At 40.1% G+C, this 15,899-nt stretch overlaps 1 protein-coding gene across 7 annotated transcripts in view; it reads right to left on the bottom strand.

Moving 5' to 3' along the window:
- Positions 1 to 547: 547 nt before the first annotated feature.
- The window catches only part of TASP1 (taspase 1), a 62,039-nt gene continuing 46,687 nt past the window's right edge, over positions 548 to 15,899 (bottom strand). For 6 of the 7 annotated variants that reach the window (XM_053380610.1, XM_053380609.1, XM_053380608.1 and 3 more), the window contains 3 exons: positions 10,674 to 10,784; positions 10,011 to 10,084; positions 548 to 1,940 (listed from right to left, as the gene is read on the bottom strand). In XM_053380610.1, the coding sequence (XP_053236585.1) occupies positions 1,848 to 1,940; positions 10,011 to 10,084; positions 10,674 to 10,784 (278 nt within the window). In that variant the 3' untranslated portion in view covers positions 548 to 1,847. The remainder of the gene's footprint in view (positions 1,941 to 10,010; positions 10,085 to 10,673; positions 10,785 to 15,899) is intronic. The other variant, XM_053380611.1, reaches the window with a different exon arrangement.

Genomic DNA, 15,899 nt, shown 5'->3' with positions numbered 1-15,899 from the left:
TTTCATTGTCTATGCAATCTGGTTCCAGGCTGAAACCTGACTATCATTCCCTCTCCTTGCACCTTAGGCAGGCTGCTCACTTTGAATTTCATTTTTTATAGTGCATTATTTTTAAATGGCGTTCCACTTCTCCTTTCATCAGGCTCCAGTGACCAACACAAAAACCACCAATTAGCACTGTAACACAGCCCTGATTTGAAGAAGGGAAGTTAGCTGTGTGACTGACAGAAGCTTTAACAAATCAGTGCTGTGGAAAACTGGCATCTTTTCAGACCAGACAAAAATGGTTCTCCCTATGCCTGTTTCTGGATGAGAAGATAAATGTGTGGCATTGCTGCATTGAGCCCATTTCCAGATAGGCTTAGTGCTAAAGTTTTGTGCATCTAGACATACCCAAATGCAGCTATTGTGGCACAACTTGTAGCCTCCTGTGATGAAGTTTAGCAAACCAGCAGACATCATGTTCAAATATGTAACTGAAATAAAAGATCAACAAATATTTCTTACCACTGAGATTTCATGCTTTACATATCAAATAGAATGAACCTGATTAAAATCAGTTTTTAATGTTTCCTTTCATTTGTGAAGTTAAACAGAGTGATGGCACATCAATTTGCCAAGGAAAGTTGGTTGTGGGATTAAGAATAAGTTGTATGAAACCAAGCAATTATTTCTAAAGGCGGCATATAACATCTTTCAACACAATATAAAAAATCTCCAATAAAATTCCCTTAGACTATTTTGACAGCTCATCAAGTACTCAATAAGATTGTTCTAAGCCATTACATCCCTGTAAACATGCAAACAATTAAACAGCTGAAGATCCTGAAACAATAAGAAAAATGAACTCATATCTAAGAATCAAGTATATAAAATGATGCAATATCATGAATTTTGGCTGTATAAATTCTTCAAAAGGCCACTTGTAACTCTATATTCATAACATGTAAATATAATTGCAGACATTTATATACCTTTACTACAAATTTGGAATTTAAAGAACTGACGAAGAAAGGTAGAATTAGGGTCCTCTTCATCATCAATTTAATACACTTTACATTATTTATCCAGTAATATCATGTTTATTTCTACACCATTCTCTTAAAAATATATTTAAACCAAAGAATAATATTGACTCTTCCAATAAACTTTGTTCTTATTTACATTCCAATATTCCATTATACACAAAGTAACGACTTCATGACTGTACGTTATCTTTACAGAGCCTTTCATAACATCTAACAGCTTGAAGTATGCAATACTTAAGCCAAAAAAGTACCATCAACTGAATAGGGAAGAACAAAAAGTCAGGCCATAGTCACCTCCAAATTGTTTCACTGAAACCAATCACTGTTTATATATATTATATGCGAAAAGAACATGTTTAAGATACCACTGGACCCACTGAAACTATTAAATAATGTAAAGAGCATTTGGTCACTACTGTATTCCAAGTAGCTTAGAAGCCTCTAGCTTCACAATGTGAAACAACAACATTTGCTACTACCGCACAATTTTTAACCATTTCCCCTTGGAATTTTAGGGCATTATTTTCTTATAGGCTAACCGATTAACACATAAAAATGTTTCGTAACATTAAATTATCCATACATTATTTTCATTTGCACAACTGGGAACAGAGTTTCTATTCCACTGGGAGACAAATTCTCATATACATTCAAACAAAGAATATAAAGCTACAGCAGCACTTGTTTCAAGTTAGGGTGCACGTGGTTGCAATAAGGAGTATAAAATGAGAGTAAAATCCTCAACATCTGTTAAAACACCAAGGAGCTTAATATACATAATGGATTTGTGCTCTGCTTGCTGACCAGACAAGGAGCGGTTCAGCTTGCTGAGCTCTCCAGCCGACAGACTCCTCCTTCAATTGCCACCGACTGCCCCGCCACAGCTCCAGGGGGAAGTCTTGAAATGTGGGTCTGCAGAGAAATTGGTGAGATATCAGGAAACAAGAGAGAAAGTGGTGAGACTTCAGGTAGATTTTAAAAAGCCACTAGACAAATGACAAAACAAAAATAGATAACAAAAGTATCATCCATTAACATGAAGCCTCAGATACAGTGGTACCTTGGGTTACAAATACTTTGGATTATAAACGCTTCGGGTTACGAACTCCACTAACCCAGAAGTAGTTGCTCCGGGTTGCAAACTTTGCCCCAGGATGAGAACGGAAATCGCGTGGTGGCAGCGGGAGGCCCCATTAGCGAAAGCGCACCTCAGGTTAAGAACGGTTTTGGGTTAAGAACGGACCTCCGGAATGAATTAAGTTTGTAACCTGAGGTACCACTGTAACCGAAAAATAACATGTCCAAGATAAGTGATTATTAAATAGGGTATATAAACTGATTTATGCTTTAGTAAATGCTTAATTTGTACTAGAAAAATATAATCCTATTTTAACACTCATCATTACAATGGCACAATGTGTGTGTGTGTGTGTTGTGTGCATACACAGATGTGCACATGCACCATGGGAATAAGTTTATTAAATATACTTTAATATGCTAACTGTGCTTTGCTATTTTAGCACAACAGTCAGTCACCCTTTAGACTTTTCTTTCATGCTATGATACATGTGAAGTACTAAACAACTCGATCCCTCTTCTCACACACAGACTAGGATGCTTTTGGTTAAAAATCAGCAAACATGAAGGTTCAGGAGGTGGGATATCAGCAATAGCGCATTACTAATATATACTTTTGCACAAAGGGAATATTTCTTTAAATGGACGATTCAACGCTAACGTTTCAAAGGATGTCTTCCTATGAATGCACTCATGAATGAATCAAGATGGTTTTTTGAGAAGGCTTGTTGTGAGTTCTAAGAGTTGCTGGCATATATCAAACTGTCCACCTAACACTGTATACAAGTGGCAGCCAATGTGATGTCAACAACCATTATCTCTAACCATTGGCCATGCTGAATGGGGTTGATGGGATCCAACATCTAGAGGAGACCATCTTGGTTACCCCTGGCATAGATCAACCTTTACAACCAGACATTCCACTTAATGTTGGAAAGGAATCTAACAATGTCTCAACACAATGAACATTTGGAGAATATATTACTCAGTTCCTGGAAAACTGCAGTTTCTTTCAGTAGCATTTTTCTGGCTTCCACTGTGCTGAAAACAGGGGACTTGGAGAGAGGTGGAAATATGGGCATAAAATACATCCATGGGCTTTAGATTTATGGTCTGCTAATGGGTGAGTAAGAAGGAAAGTCACTCCAGATAATCAGAAATACAAATTATGTACCAGGGAAGAGGTCACAGAAATAGGTCTGGATTGATTACTACGTTACACAGGTTTGGCTCTGCCTTCAAGAAAAGGCTGCTGAACTGAAGACAGGTCTGTGCTCAGCAAATATTCTCCTCAACAGATCCCTAGTCACACAGCATGCTTCCGGCCAAATTCACACTATTACATCTGCACTCTTAACGTGGTTAGAGTTGCTGCCACGGGCTTCGTGTGTATGTGTCTTTTAAGGGACTGAATCGAGTGAAAGATTATGAGTCATGGAGGTGTGGAAAGTGCCTGTATGAATTCAACAGTGCTTAGTTTATTTTTTGGTTGCTATTTTGTTAATGTTGTTTTATAGATTACGAATGCTGTAGTACTTTCTGAATCCTACAATATGACTTTTGTTGTAATTTTTCTCTTTTTTTAGGTTTTTAAAATATTGTTTTATAGATTGCTAACTGTTTTACTGAAGATTTGTTAACTATTCTGTGTGATTTGTGTTGCATTTGTGATGTTCTATTATGTTATTGTTATTTATTGCTTCTAAGAAGCTTTGTGATTCATGTGAATGAAAAGCGGCATAGAAATATAATCAATCAATCAAAATCAATCAAGTCTAGGACCCAAGTTCAAATTTCCACTCATACATGAAGCTCAAGGGATGGACATGGGCCAGTCATACACACAGAAAATTGTTGTGAGAATTGGGGGGGGGGTGCAGTGGGGAAAGAAAAAAGAACCGGGTGTGAGCTCCTTGGAAGAAAGTAATATGTTATACAAATGCTTTCATTTTATAAAACAAGTTGATAGAATTGCGAGGGACAGTGTTGAAATGAAAAATCCATTTTGCTTGCTTTAAAGCTTCAATAAAACAAGTCACCGGTATGTCTCAAGGCAGTCACGGTCATTTTAACAGTGTAACTGGGTCACAGGGTGTATCCCAAATCTTGAAATCAAAGGAACACATGTCTCTCCCCCCCACCAAAAGGACATAGGAACCTTTTAATTTTTAGACAATGAAGTTTTTCATAAATGAGTATTAGCTATTTTATGGACACCATAAATAGTTTGAAACAATATGTTCATGCAGAAAGCAAGCTATAAGAAAGGAATACTGCATGAACACATTACACTGTGGTACATGCATATTTCAGCAGTTCTGCTGCCATATGGCAAAAATGCAAACCCCCATTATGTACATTCACTTATATTTGTTTACTACACACAGGCACTGGGCTTCAGTAATATATTTATAGCACAAGAACAAAACATTCTTGTATAAACTAATGCCAGTATGTTGCTGAGAGCTGGCACAGAGTTCTCAGTATAGAGAATAGATTATACTTTCTTCTATTGTAGAGATTAAAAATGAATCACATTGACATATTTCACAAAACACATAAAAATACAAAAAAATAAGGATGGATTTTTTTTAATAAAAAAAGCATCTTAAGAAGTCCACTGAGGAAAATGCACATATATGAACTTTAAGGCTTGCATTTGAAGAAGCTTAAGCTATCACAGTGAAAAAAATGGCATTACTAACAGTTGTGAAAAGTATGATTTTGCCCAGTTAGCATTCTCAAACCTAAGCAGGAATAACGATTGTATCCCATTTACACACAGCCAGAGAAAGGGGTATTAAATGCAGTACCAGTATTAAATGACACCCCAGCCTTCACCCGTTTAACCGCCATGTGTACATACAGTGGCTTCAGCCCTTAATACACTTGATGGCAGCCATCAAGGGAGGGGAACCAGGAGACGATGCAAAGCTTCATTCTGAAAACTGGCAATTACTATCTGCTGAGAGGTGGCAACAAAACACTATTGGGGCCCTGACAGATGTGGGAATTCCGCCCACATCTGGCTTCTGAATGCATACTACAGCTGCTCATTGAATTGGTCAATGATATCAAATACTTCATTTGCAAAATCCTTTTGGAGGGCGGGCGGGGGTCGTCACACCAATATCCATTGAAAACACTGCAGAATACAGATTTTTGTTTATGAGTTCGGCTTTTATTTTCCTTTGGACCAAAATTTAAATCTACCACTATTAGAAAATGGGGGGAGATGTACATTTGGCAATGAAATATAGAAGCCAGGCCTAGGGGATGATTCAGGCTTCACGGCACAAATTCAAAGTGTAAGGAATAGGTTTAAAATTGGTAGTTGGATTTGGAGTGTCTTCACTGGCTGAGTATTCAAAATTTAGACTTCATACTAGACTGACTAAAAACATAAATCACCTGAGTCTCGATTATATTCCAACTCTGACTGTATCAAAATTTCAGAGTCCTAACATCTCTGGAGAACATGCATTTCCAAAAGTGTTACTTGGATACCAGCCAATTAGCTACAGGTGGTAGGTGTTACTGTGTCAAGAAGCTGTTCTATTCCACAGCATGATAAAATTACTGTCTCTTTTCAGAACACTTGCTCTGCATATTAAAGAAAGAAATACCTCAAACCCATGGCTTCTGACGTTTTTAGATTTTCAACAAGTGCCAAGGTATTTTTTGAGGAGGGAGAAAGAAAAGGGCACTGGTACCAGTTCGACTCTTCTCATACTCATACTTTAGGGTTGCTATAAGCCCAAACAACACCACTGCTAGGTTGGCAGAGTCGTGGTAACCACAAAATGCTAAAAAAAAATCCTAAAGGGGCCAATTCATTTTCCCTCCTGAACTCTCCCCACCATACAGCCCTATAATAACTTAGTAGCCTGGAATACTGAGTGAGAGATTTTAAAAACTGATAACTGGGTGGGAAGGAGAGTGAGAGCAGAGTGCTGGAAGAGGAAGATGGATATATTTAATATCTACATTGATGTCAATGGAGCACTCTCTCCCCTTTCTGGGGAATAAAAAATAAAATAAAAGTTTTGTTGATGACAACCAGAAAATGATAGCTATATGCCATCTATATAAAAATGGAAGAGAAAGAACCACCTCAGTCTGCTTCACACAGAATATATATATTCAAGAGCAGGTTGCGCTGTGGTCTAAACCATGGAGCATCTTGGGCTTGCCGATCAGAAGGTCGGTGGTTCAAATTTGCGCAATGGGGTAAGCTCCCAGCTTCTGCCAACCCAGCAGCTCAAAAGCACACCAGTGCAAGTAGATAAATAGGTATTGCTGCGGTGGGAAGGTAAGCAGCGTTTCCATGCACTCTGGCTTCTGTCACAGTGTCCCATTGCGCAAGAAGCGGTTCGGTCATGCTGGCCACATGACCCGGAAAGCTGTCTGCGAAAAAACGCCGGCTCTCTCGGCCTGAAGCGTGATGAGCGCCGCACCCATAGTCACCTTTGAAGAGGGATGCCCCTTACAAGAAACCCAGCCCAATGAGAAGTAAGCCTATTTAGTGTTCTCAAAATGCTGACTATTGAGGAGATGGAGAGAAAAGTAGTGTTGGGAATATGTGGAACGGAGTGGATGGAAACCTGAACAGTAGCAGTCTACACTGTAACAACTTTGAGGAAGCGCCCCAAGTGTACTTCCTTAAAATTGTGTTTTAGAAATCTCTGATATTTCCAAACAAACACGAGGGCTACAGTTTAAACACACATATATGCTACAGTCCCACGTAAACAGGCTTGGGAAGAAGCACTACGGCAACAAGTGGAGCTTACTGCTCAGCAGATCAGATTGAAGGTGTGAAAGTATGGGTAGGCAAACCAAGGCCCAGGGGCCGGATCCGGCCCAATCGCCTTCTAAATCCAGCCCGCAGATGGTCCGGGAACCAGTGTGTTTTTACATGAGCAGAATGTGTCCCTTTATTTAAAATGCATCTCTGGGTTATTTGCGGGGCATAGGAATTCGTTCATTGCCCCCCCCCAATATAGTCCGGGCCCCCACAAAGTCTGAGGGACAGTGGACCAGCCCCCTGCTGAAAAAGTTTGCTGACCCCTATGTTAAAGCTTAGGTGAAGCTGAGTGAGGTCCACTATCAAGCACACAAGAAAGTACAGTGAGGGATTGCATTTCTGCTATTGGCAACCACGTAGAGCCTTTAACAAAAGGAACAAGAGCCCACCCCACAATAATAAGCACTTGCCTTCCTACCACCCATACATGAACCCACAGTGAAACTGCACCACGAACGCTTCCCTCAGGCACTCACTTATGCCTCTCTATAATCTCCAAGAAGATCTGAATCAGACTTCTCCAAATGCCTATTTCAATGCTGTTTTCAAAGAAACACAGGGCTAATTTTAGGAAGCGTTGCCCCGAAGGACAGAAATGGCACGAAAGCGAGCTGTACTGAACTGTAGCCCAAAATAACATTTCCACAGGCAAATGGGTTGCTTCCTCCCAACCAACCATTTCCCATCTTCCTCCTCAAAAGTGTATTTTAAGACAGACTAAATACAGTTGCTGGAAAAGAGAGTGGTTACAAGCTCAGAGAGCTACTATTTTTTAATCGAAACCTTGATCATTAGCCATTTACAGCCAAGCTGCTCTTGCTGTCTACTTCTATTAAGCCAACCCAAAAAGTAGCCGCAGCCAATAGACAAACTGCTGGGTCTGGTGCTTCTATTGTTAGGTGGTTGGTCAAAAGAGAAAGAGAGAGCAGGCCCATGGAAAAATACCTCATGATGGCAAGTGCTATTCTTGAAGGCAAACCTCCAAATAAAAGGGAAATCCATCAACAAGATCTTGTAGCACAATCTGTTGCCTATTTTCATTTTAAAAAAAGTTCCTGGAGCTTCTTTCAGATGTACTACATCTAATGCTAAAGGCATTGCATACTAAGCAGGCAACATATAGAAAAGAACAGTATTTTAGCAAACACCAAATATTATTTTAAGGTACCAGCTCTTCTTTTTTTCTCATCTTTAGCATCTATTTTCTGCTGGCACACACAGCACTTTTATCAATATAGGAGTACCAGCACCTTGTTTTATACAGAAAAAAGCACTCTCTTAGCTCAAGAGAGCCATCTTTAAGTTTGTCTCAACTCCCAAGAACACAGAAATCCATCTTTTACAAGAGCAGTTGGTTTCTTAAGCATTAGCAGTTAAGTGGTCATGACATTTGCGGTTTACTTTCTGGAAAACATTTGCAGCCATAGGCTCAAAAGAAAGAGAAGGATTAACTCTCCTAAAGGAAGGTCACAAGCATAATTTAAAAGTGAACCAAGAAGAGCAGCTGTGTCTGTCAGCCCAATCAAAATTGCCAGCTGGAGAATTTGCCAGCAGTATGATAACAATGCACACCAGATGTCCAATGGAGGTTCTGCAAGTAGGAAAAGATCTCTGGGCAAACTGAACTATTAGCCTTGTTAGCATCAATGCCTCATAGGCTGCCTTCAAGCCACATGCTACCCTAGTACTACATAAAGTTTAGGATTATAGTACTTCTAATCTAACATTGAACTTGCCTAGCAATACAGCAGTAGTAGCAGTAGTAGCATTCCTCTCTCCCAAAATACGGACTCTCTGGGAATTAGGGAGATAAACCATTTTTCTTAGCATAAAGACATTTGGATGCAGGAAACTGGATACTGTGAGGTGACAAAAGGAACAAGGGCGCAGAGTGCAAGCTGAAGGATTGACATGTCTTCTTTTTCTGAATCTATGGCAAGTGTCATAACACAAGTCCAGAAGAGCAAGGCATCAAAGTGGCAGATTCCTTTTGATAAGGAATATTTTTATTGTGTTTTTTTGTACAATGCCATAAAATATTCACATATGGCTAAATCAGCAACTGAACAGTACTAGTTTGGCTTACAGTATGACTAGTTAAAATAAAAGCTTGAAAGGAAAACCTGTCTCTTTATCTTTACTTCCTCCCTGCAAAACACCTGATTAAAAAGCAACCCAGACATAGCTGTGTTGCTTGTATCTAGACCATTCAATGGACAGGCTTATTGTTCCTTAGCTTTCTCAGAGGCAGGCTTAACTTTCCACCCACCAATTCCATCTTCTTACAAGCCATTGAAACTTATTTACTTTGGTTTCACTTCATCAGTGCATCTACTTTTGCTTTACTCCATAACTCTGATCCCAAAAGTATTTAGAGGTCAAAGATCTGGATGCAACTTTCAACTTGACCAAGCAGCAGGAGCAAAAGGAAATGCTCTTGCCAATTTTTTAAAAACTGGATTTGCTGAAGAACACTATTCATTTTCTATTGCTTATAGTCACTATTTCAGGTATGCTATGCCAGAAAGAAGCCTACTCAAGACATCATGGCCAAGCACAATTTGGTAATTGGGAGCACCCTGTGGCCTATGGTATGAACAACTTAGGAAAAGGGGATGGTGCATAAGCACAAATAAGCACCTGTGACCATTGAACAAATAGCAAAAAATATCTGAACTGGGCCAAGGCTTGGTATGGACATGGAAAGATAGAATCCAAATTCAACCAGGAAATTTACAACCCTTCAGCATCCTTTATTTTTCTTTTGGTACAAGAAAAGGATAGGGAGAAAACACACCCCAAGATAACCACAATTTTTTACACACTAAGTCAGGGATCAGTAAACTTTTTCAGCAGGGGGCCGGTCCACTATCCCTCAGACCTTGTGGAGGGCTGGACTATATTTTGAAAAAAAATAAAAATGAACAAATTCCTATGCCCCACAAATAAGCCAGAGATGGATTTTAAAGAAAAGCACACATTCTACTCATGTAAAAACACCAGGCATCCGCGGACCAGATTTAGAAGGCGATTGGGCAGGATCCAGCCCCCGGGCCTTAGTTTGCCTACCCATGTGCTAAGTATTATTTGTGACTTACCTTAGCTTTGCCATCCTGTGCTGACATATACCCGACACACATGCTCTCTGTTGTATGACTCCACAGGAACTCTACTATAGGTTTAAACACAACAGTAATGCTTTACTTATTAAGTGTAAAAGAAAGCCCATGTAGAGCCACGCTCACAGATGGCAAGAGAAATCATGCTAAATTACAGGCAGATTATCCATTTCTTCCCTTCAGGAGAGCATAGTAGAAGAACCTAGCCACATACTATCCCCCATAGTCTTTGGTGAATAGAAGAGGCAATTTTCACCAATTTCCCCTGCAGCACCCTGCACTCTCCCAGCCACATTCCATTGCAGGGGAACCCTTGAAAACAGAATGTAAAGTAGCACGAAGCAGGGAGGGGGCAGAATAAGAAAAGAATAATTGGCAAAAACAGCTTTCTTCCTGCTTTCACTCATGGAAACCTTTCATGGAACAAGCAATCTTCCGCAAATGAAGGAACAAAACTGGAAACCGCCAATAGTAAAATTCTGACATTTAGACAGCTTTATGGGCTATAACTAATTGATATGAGTTGTAATTTGTTGACTTCCATTCATTTCCCCCCAGCTCTCACAAGCTGTAGTTAATAATATATCTAAATTAAAGAACTTAAAAATAAGATATTCAGTAGGGTTTTCTTCGCACACTTACCTAGTAGAGACTGCTTATCCTGTGGAGAGTTTGACTCTGCAGAACACTGACAAGATCGAAGAACTATCACACCTCCGAGAACACCATCCTCGTTGGCTAGAAAAGGTGAACCTGGGTAGAAATTTGGGGCGGGGAGGGAGAGAACCATGAAAATCGATTTTTTTAAAGTGCACTATATAGTACAAATTTGCCTCCATATGTTTTAAAACAAGTAGCATACTTGAGTATGCAAAAAATAAAATAAAATAAAAAATCTCCCTTGTCTGCTGGTGGTCCCATTTCTCTGTCCTTCACGTCAAATTAGGCCCATTACATTTCTCATTAGAGGAAATGATAAAAGATACAATTCATGTTCAACCAGGAGCGTTTACTGCAAGGCGCATGCTAATGCATGTGGTCATTACCTTCCCCAAGAGGCCAACATGTGTCTGCCATATGTAGAATCAACCACCTCACTTCTGTCCAAGGTTGTGCAGTGCAGGTTACTCAGCACACGTGCAAAGTTAAGAATTTGTTTGTGTTCCGGTATACCCTGCACCATATAGGAAAGGGAGGAAGGATCCAATTAAGCCCTATAGCAGAGGTGGGGAATCTTTTCCAGCTCAAGAGCCACATTTCCTCCTGGGCAAACTTCTGGAGGCTGCAGGCAAGTGGTGGGCGAAGCCAGAGACAAAAAGTGGGTGGAGATTCTTAACCTTTGTACACCAAGGAGTACTATATAGCACATTCGAGCCATAGAGAAGTTAGAGGTTTCTGCACACAAATCTCTCCACCCAGGCAAGCAATAGGCACAGTTCAAATACACATTCCAGCCATCTGACTGGGTTACCCTAGGGCCATGGAGCAGGGACATTGATGGATATGGCCTCAGACAGAGGAGTGGTCTAGACGACAGAATTAGGCCCAGGGGCTTCCTACAGAATCCCATCCCGTACTGGCAGAGGCATGGATCACTCACTCAGATCGAAGCATTTCAGCCACTCTTCAAAGCATTTTGAAACGTTCTTTTCTTGTGTTTTCAAAGAAGAATAAGCACGCTACCACTGAAGTGACAATAAACAGCAGGTCCTAAAATACTGGGACTTCTACGAGTTGCAGTACCCACTACTAAAGAAAGCTGGCCAAAGTCAGTGCTGTTTGCATCCTGTGCTTTCCGTGCTGAGAAGCCCGTCAGAAACATTGGCAAGAGAGCAGAAAACAACTGTCTGACAAATGTTTCCTTTCAAATTCAAAACATGCTTTTTTGAAAAAAAGGTGCTATACCAGAAGCTGTAATTATTTTTAAATTAGCCAAATAAAACTTATGCATTCCCCTTTTGTGTGACTTGAAATTAATGTCATACGCTTTCAGAACGTGGAAAGTATTTTATGGTTTAAATATGACCTAAACATCTTAAGCCACAAGATTAAATGCAAATGTAACAAGTTAGTTAAGGCCAAAAAGTCTTTGATCACACATTTGCTAAATGTTTATTGCCCTAAATATCAAGCAACAACAGTGAAACACAACCATTTCATTTATTTTTACTTGAGAAAAACGTACGTTTTTGACAATTTTTTTAAAACTCGGACAAAGATGTGTTTTTTCATCATAAGGTCTTTGAATACTCTGCACAAAGATGGTACAAAACACTGAATGTGGATCCTGTACAAAAGCTACTGGAGGCCAAGAGGCTTTGAGCAGCAGCACTGCCTGAAACAGAGTTCAGTCTCTACACCCATCCCAAAGGAAGTGCTCAAGGATTTTGATATCCATTCCAAAGACTGTCACATTTTAGCAGAAATGTTCCTGAGATTCCACAAATCAATTAGCAATTGGTCAAGTAAAACCCTGAGCAATCTAAATATTAACACCGTAATGTTTTGTGGGGTAGGGTGAGGCTAGAAACATCAATCTAGGTGGCAGCCCAATCAAGTAGTTTAACTAGCTTGTCCCACTGATTTCTATGGAACTTTAAGTGCAACTAACTTTACTTGCTTTATGGACCACTATCAACAGACGTCCTTCCACTCATGGAAAGATTGCTTTACACCACACCAAAAAAGTGAAAACTTAGGGCCACACTACAAGTGACTGTCATATGGTTAGCCTGGGAGTGCAGGCTTTTTAAAAAAAAAAAAAAAAAGCAAGCACTTGGAGGTGGGCATTAACCTTTTCCTCCCTGCTACAACTCTAATCTGGAGCAGCCCCCCAAACTCTGCTATTTGCGTGGGCAACAGTGCTTGTACTGGAGCCAATCTCTTCACCATGCGGGAGGAATGAGAGATTTTAAACTTCAAGCCTCTGGCTAGAACAACCAAAATGTGAGAAAGCACTGTTTGTTTCATGATTGCTGCAAGATATGTCTGCGGTACATAGCTGGGTAGCTAAGGATATGAAGGTAACATAACATTGATCTTAGGGATATAGTTCAATCTATTTCACAAAGCCATGAGCTAATTACTACTCCAAGTAACATCTACAATTAGTTTCTCCAATACTGGTGCTTAACTTTTGAGGAGCACAGTAATCGAAGTCAGTTGAAGGCAAAATGTTTAACTGATAAGCTACCTTTCACAGATAAAAACTCAGACGCTGAACAGAAACCCAGGAACCAATGTGAGCCTGGCTCACAAACAGGAACGTTGAGGCCGGGCCTGACAAATAAGGAGTACTCCAGGCTCCGGGACCTTAAAAATGGGTGGGAAATATGACCTATCAAATGAACACAAAGACCCCAGGGAACCCCCTAACCTTCCCAAAGAGTTTCTGAGAGACCTAGGATATTCACAGTAATAGAACCATAGAACTGTAGAGTTAGAAGTGATCCTGAGGATCATCTATGTATCTGTCCCATACGGGGATTGAACCTGCAACCTTGGTGTTATCAGAAGCACACTCTAACCAACTGAACTATCCAGGCATTTCTGACTTTTTCAAGGAAGGTGCCCATCCCTCCGCAAAAGCCAAAGAGGGAACTTACTCTGGTTACAACAATTTCGAGAAGGGCTGCAGCAGCCTGCTCATGGGCTTCCCCTTCATTCTGGATTTCTGAAAATTTAAATTTATCTAAACAGATTGCAGGTTCCGCCCACCTTCAAAAACATATTTTTGAATAATGCCAATCTGCCCCAGCATGACCATTGGTCAGAATGGATGGATATTGTAGTCCAACAAAGTCTGGAGGGCATCAGGTTGGGGAAAGCTTTAAATACTAAAACCAAGAAGACTTCAAATACAATTTTTAACGTTAATTAACAATTCCGACATATAAATGGATAACATAACCAAGCTATCATGCTCTTTGCCATCTATCATGTTACTAGTCCTTTGTTTATGCTCTAGGCTGCAATGAATTTTCAACATGTTATTCCCAATTCTTTTTTAAAAGCAACATTTCCCCACCGTAACTATTTAATAACTAACATAGTTGAGTAACGTTAATTACTACATGAATTTTATTAGGTTCATATTCAATAAAGAAATTCCTGGGTCCTAACCTCATTCTTACTTATTCTAGTGCAATAAAGGAAACTTTGCAACATGTCATTTCCATACCAAAGCATCTTTACTGTGTAAGGGGAAAACATGTACCATGTGATGTGCGCCTACACGCATGTGAAATTACTTGAGACGCACCATCTCTTTCCTGGGAAGGAAAGGGGGTGTCAATAAAGGAAAATCCATTTGTGAAACATCTTGACACTTTCTGAATTTGGGTATTTGCTAATATAAATTGTGACTAGGAAGGTCTTGTAGCCAGGACCATCAAGTAAAAGAAGTAGCAGTAGTACTATGCGGAAAGTGAACAGCAGTTCAAGAATACTTGTCACTCCATTTTTCGAATTCACTGAAGTTTTTACTAGCAGTATTTTGAGACTTTGAAGTTTGAAATATAAATATTTCTACTACATTTCAAGCTGCACAGTAACATCTAAACCTGTTCATAAATAAAGATTTACTCAAAAATACACACACATAGTAAACAGCAACCATGATTTGCATCAACAGGGTGGTCAGAGGGGAAATGTTACCCAGATTTGTGTTGGGGGGGGGGACGGACCCAACTCTAAACTTTTATTGAGAAGATTACATTATTTTCTGGAGGAAGGGATGCAGTACATCTAGGCTCTGATCCAAAAAGGAACCTCATAAGCATGGAAGGGCAAGAGTTTTTACTTTCTGTACACTTTTCATAATAGCAGCTAATGCTGCTGAAGAGATAGGCCAGTGTTCAGTTTAAAAGGCAGCCACCCTCCTCAGTAGTGAGTACCACTGTTGCTTTTTGTAACTGCGAATCATCTGTGTGTGCTTTCAGTCTGGGGACAGGAGAAATGACCTGGAAGAGGGAGAAGAGAAGCAAGAGGTGCTGATACCCACAGCATTCTCAAAATTTCTGATGTGCCCAAAGGTTCAAAAAGATGCAACATCTCTTGGGGACTCATTTGAGCCAAGAAGCAGGGTAGAAAATTGATGGCAAACAAAACAAACCAGTAGTCCTAATGGCATCTCCAAGTCCTAAAGGAGCTCTAAGGACAGCAGCCAAAATAATTCCCCCCCCAATGGATCAGCACAGCTGTCAAACAAGATCAGAATTTTGTTTCACCTGATTAGTTTCCACTTCATATTAACAGAAAATGAGTTCTTAGGTCTGATGCTGGTCTACAAGTATCAATCAGTGCACACATAAAACCAGTTAATTTATTGTACTATTTGACCCCTTGGTATCTACCATCAAGAACAGACTGCATGCCATCCCATTTAGCTTTATTATTCTGACACACAGATAAATACAGGCGTCTCCTCACTTACGCACATTTTGACTCATGTGCGACCTATATGCAGAGTGCTGGGAAATAAAGCAAACTGTAAAAAGGCACAAAAACAGCAAAAATGACCCCAAAAGAGCAGGGAAACTGCAAAAATGACCCACAGCCAAGCACTCTGAAGTCTACCTCTGAATCAGAGCCAGGCCCTTCAGGGTACCGGTCTACCCCGCCCTCCTTGCCGTTGTTTCCACATTGTCCTCTCCAGCAATGAGGAAGATTGAGAACCTCCATTCACACCAGTCTGGTAAGTGCTGCTGCTTTTTAAAGTGGTTTTTCGCCAAGAGGTTCCAGGCTTTTAGAGGGTGTTTACAGGCTTTTTAGATGATGTTCCCCACTATTTAACATATACAAGTGGTACCTGGGAATGTAACCCCTGCATAAGTGGGGAGACACCTGTATTCACATACAAATTGAGTT

This window comes from Podarcis raffonei, chromosome 3 (genome assembly GCF_027172205.1).
Source record: "Podarcis raffonei isolate rPodRaf1 chromosome 3, rPodRaf1.pri, whole genome shotgun sequence".
NCBI lineage: Eukaryota > Metazoa > Chordata > Lepidosauria > Squamata > Lacertidae > Podarcis > Podarcis raffonei.
This window is presented reverse-complemented; position numbering and strand designations above follow the sequence as displayed.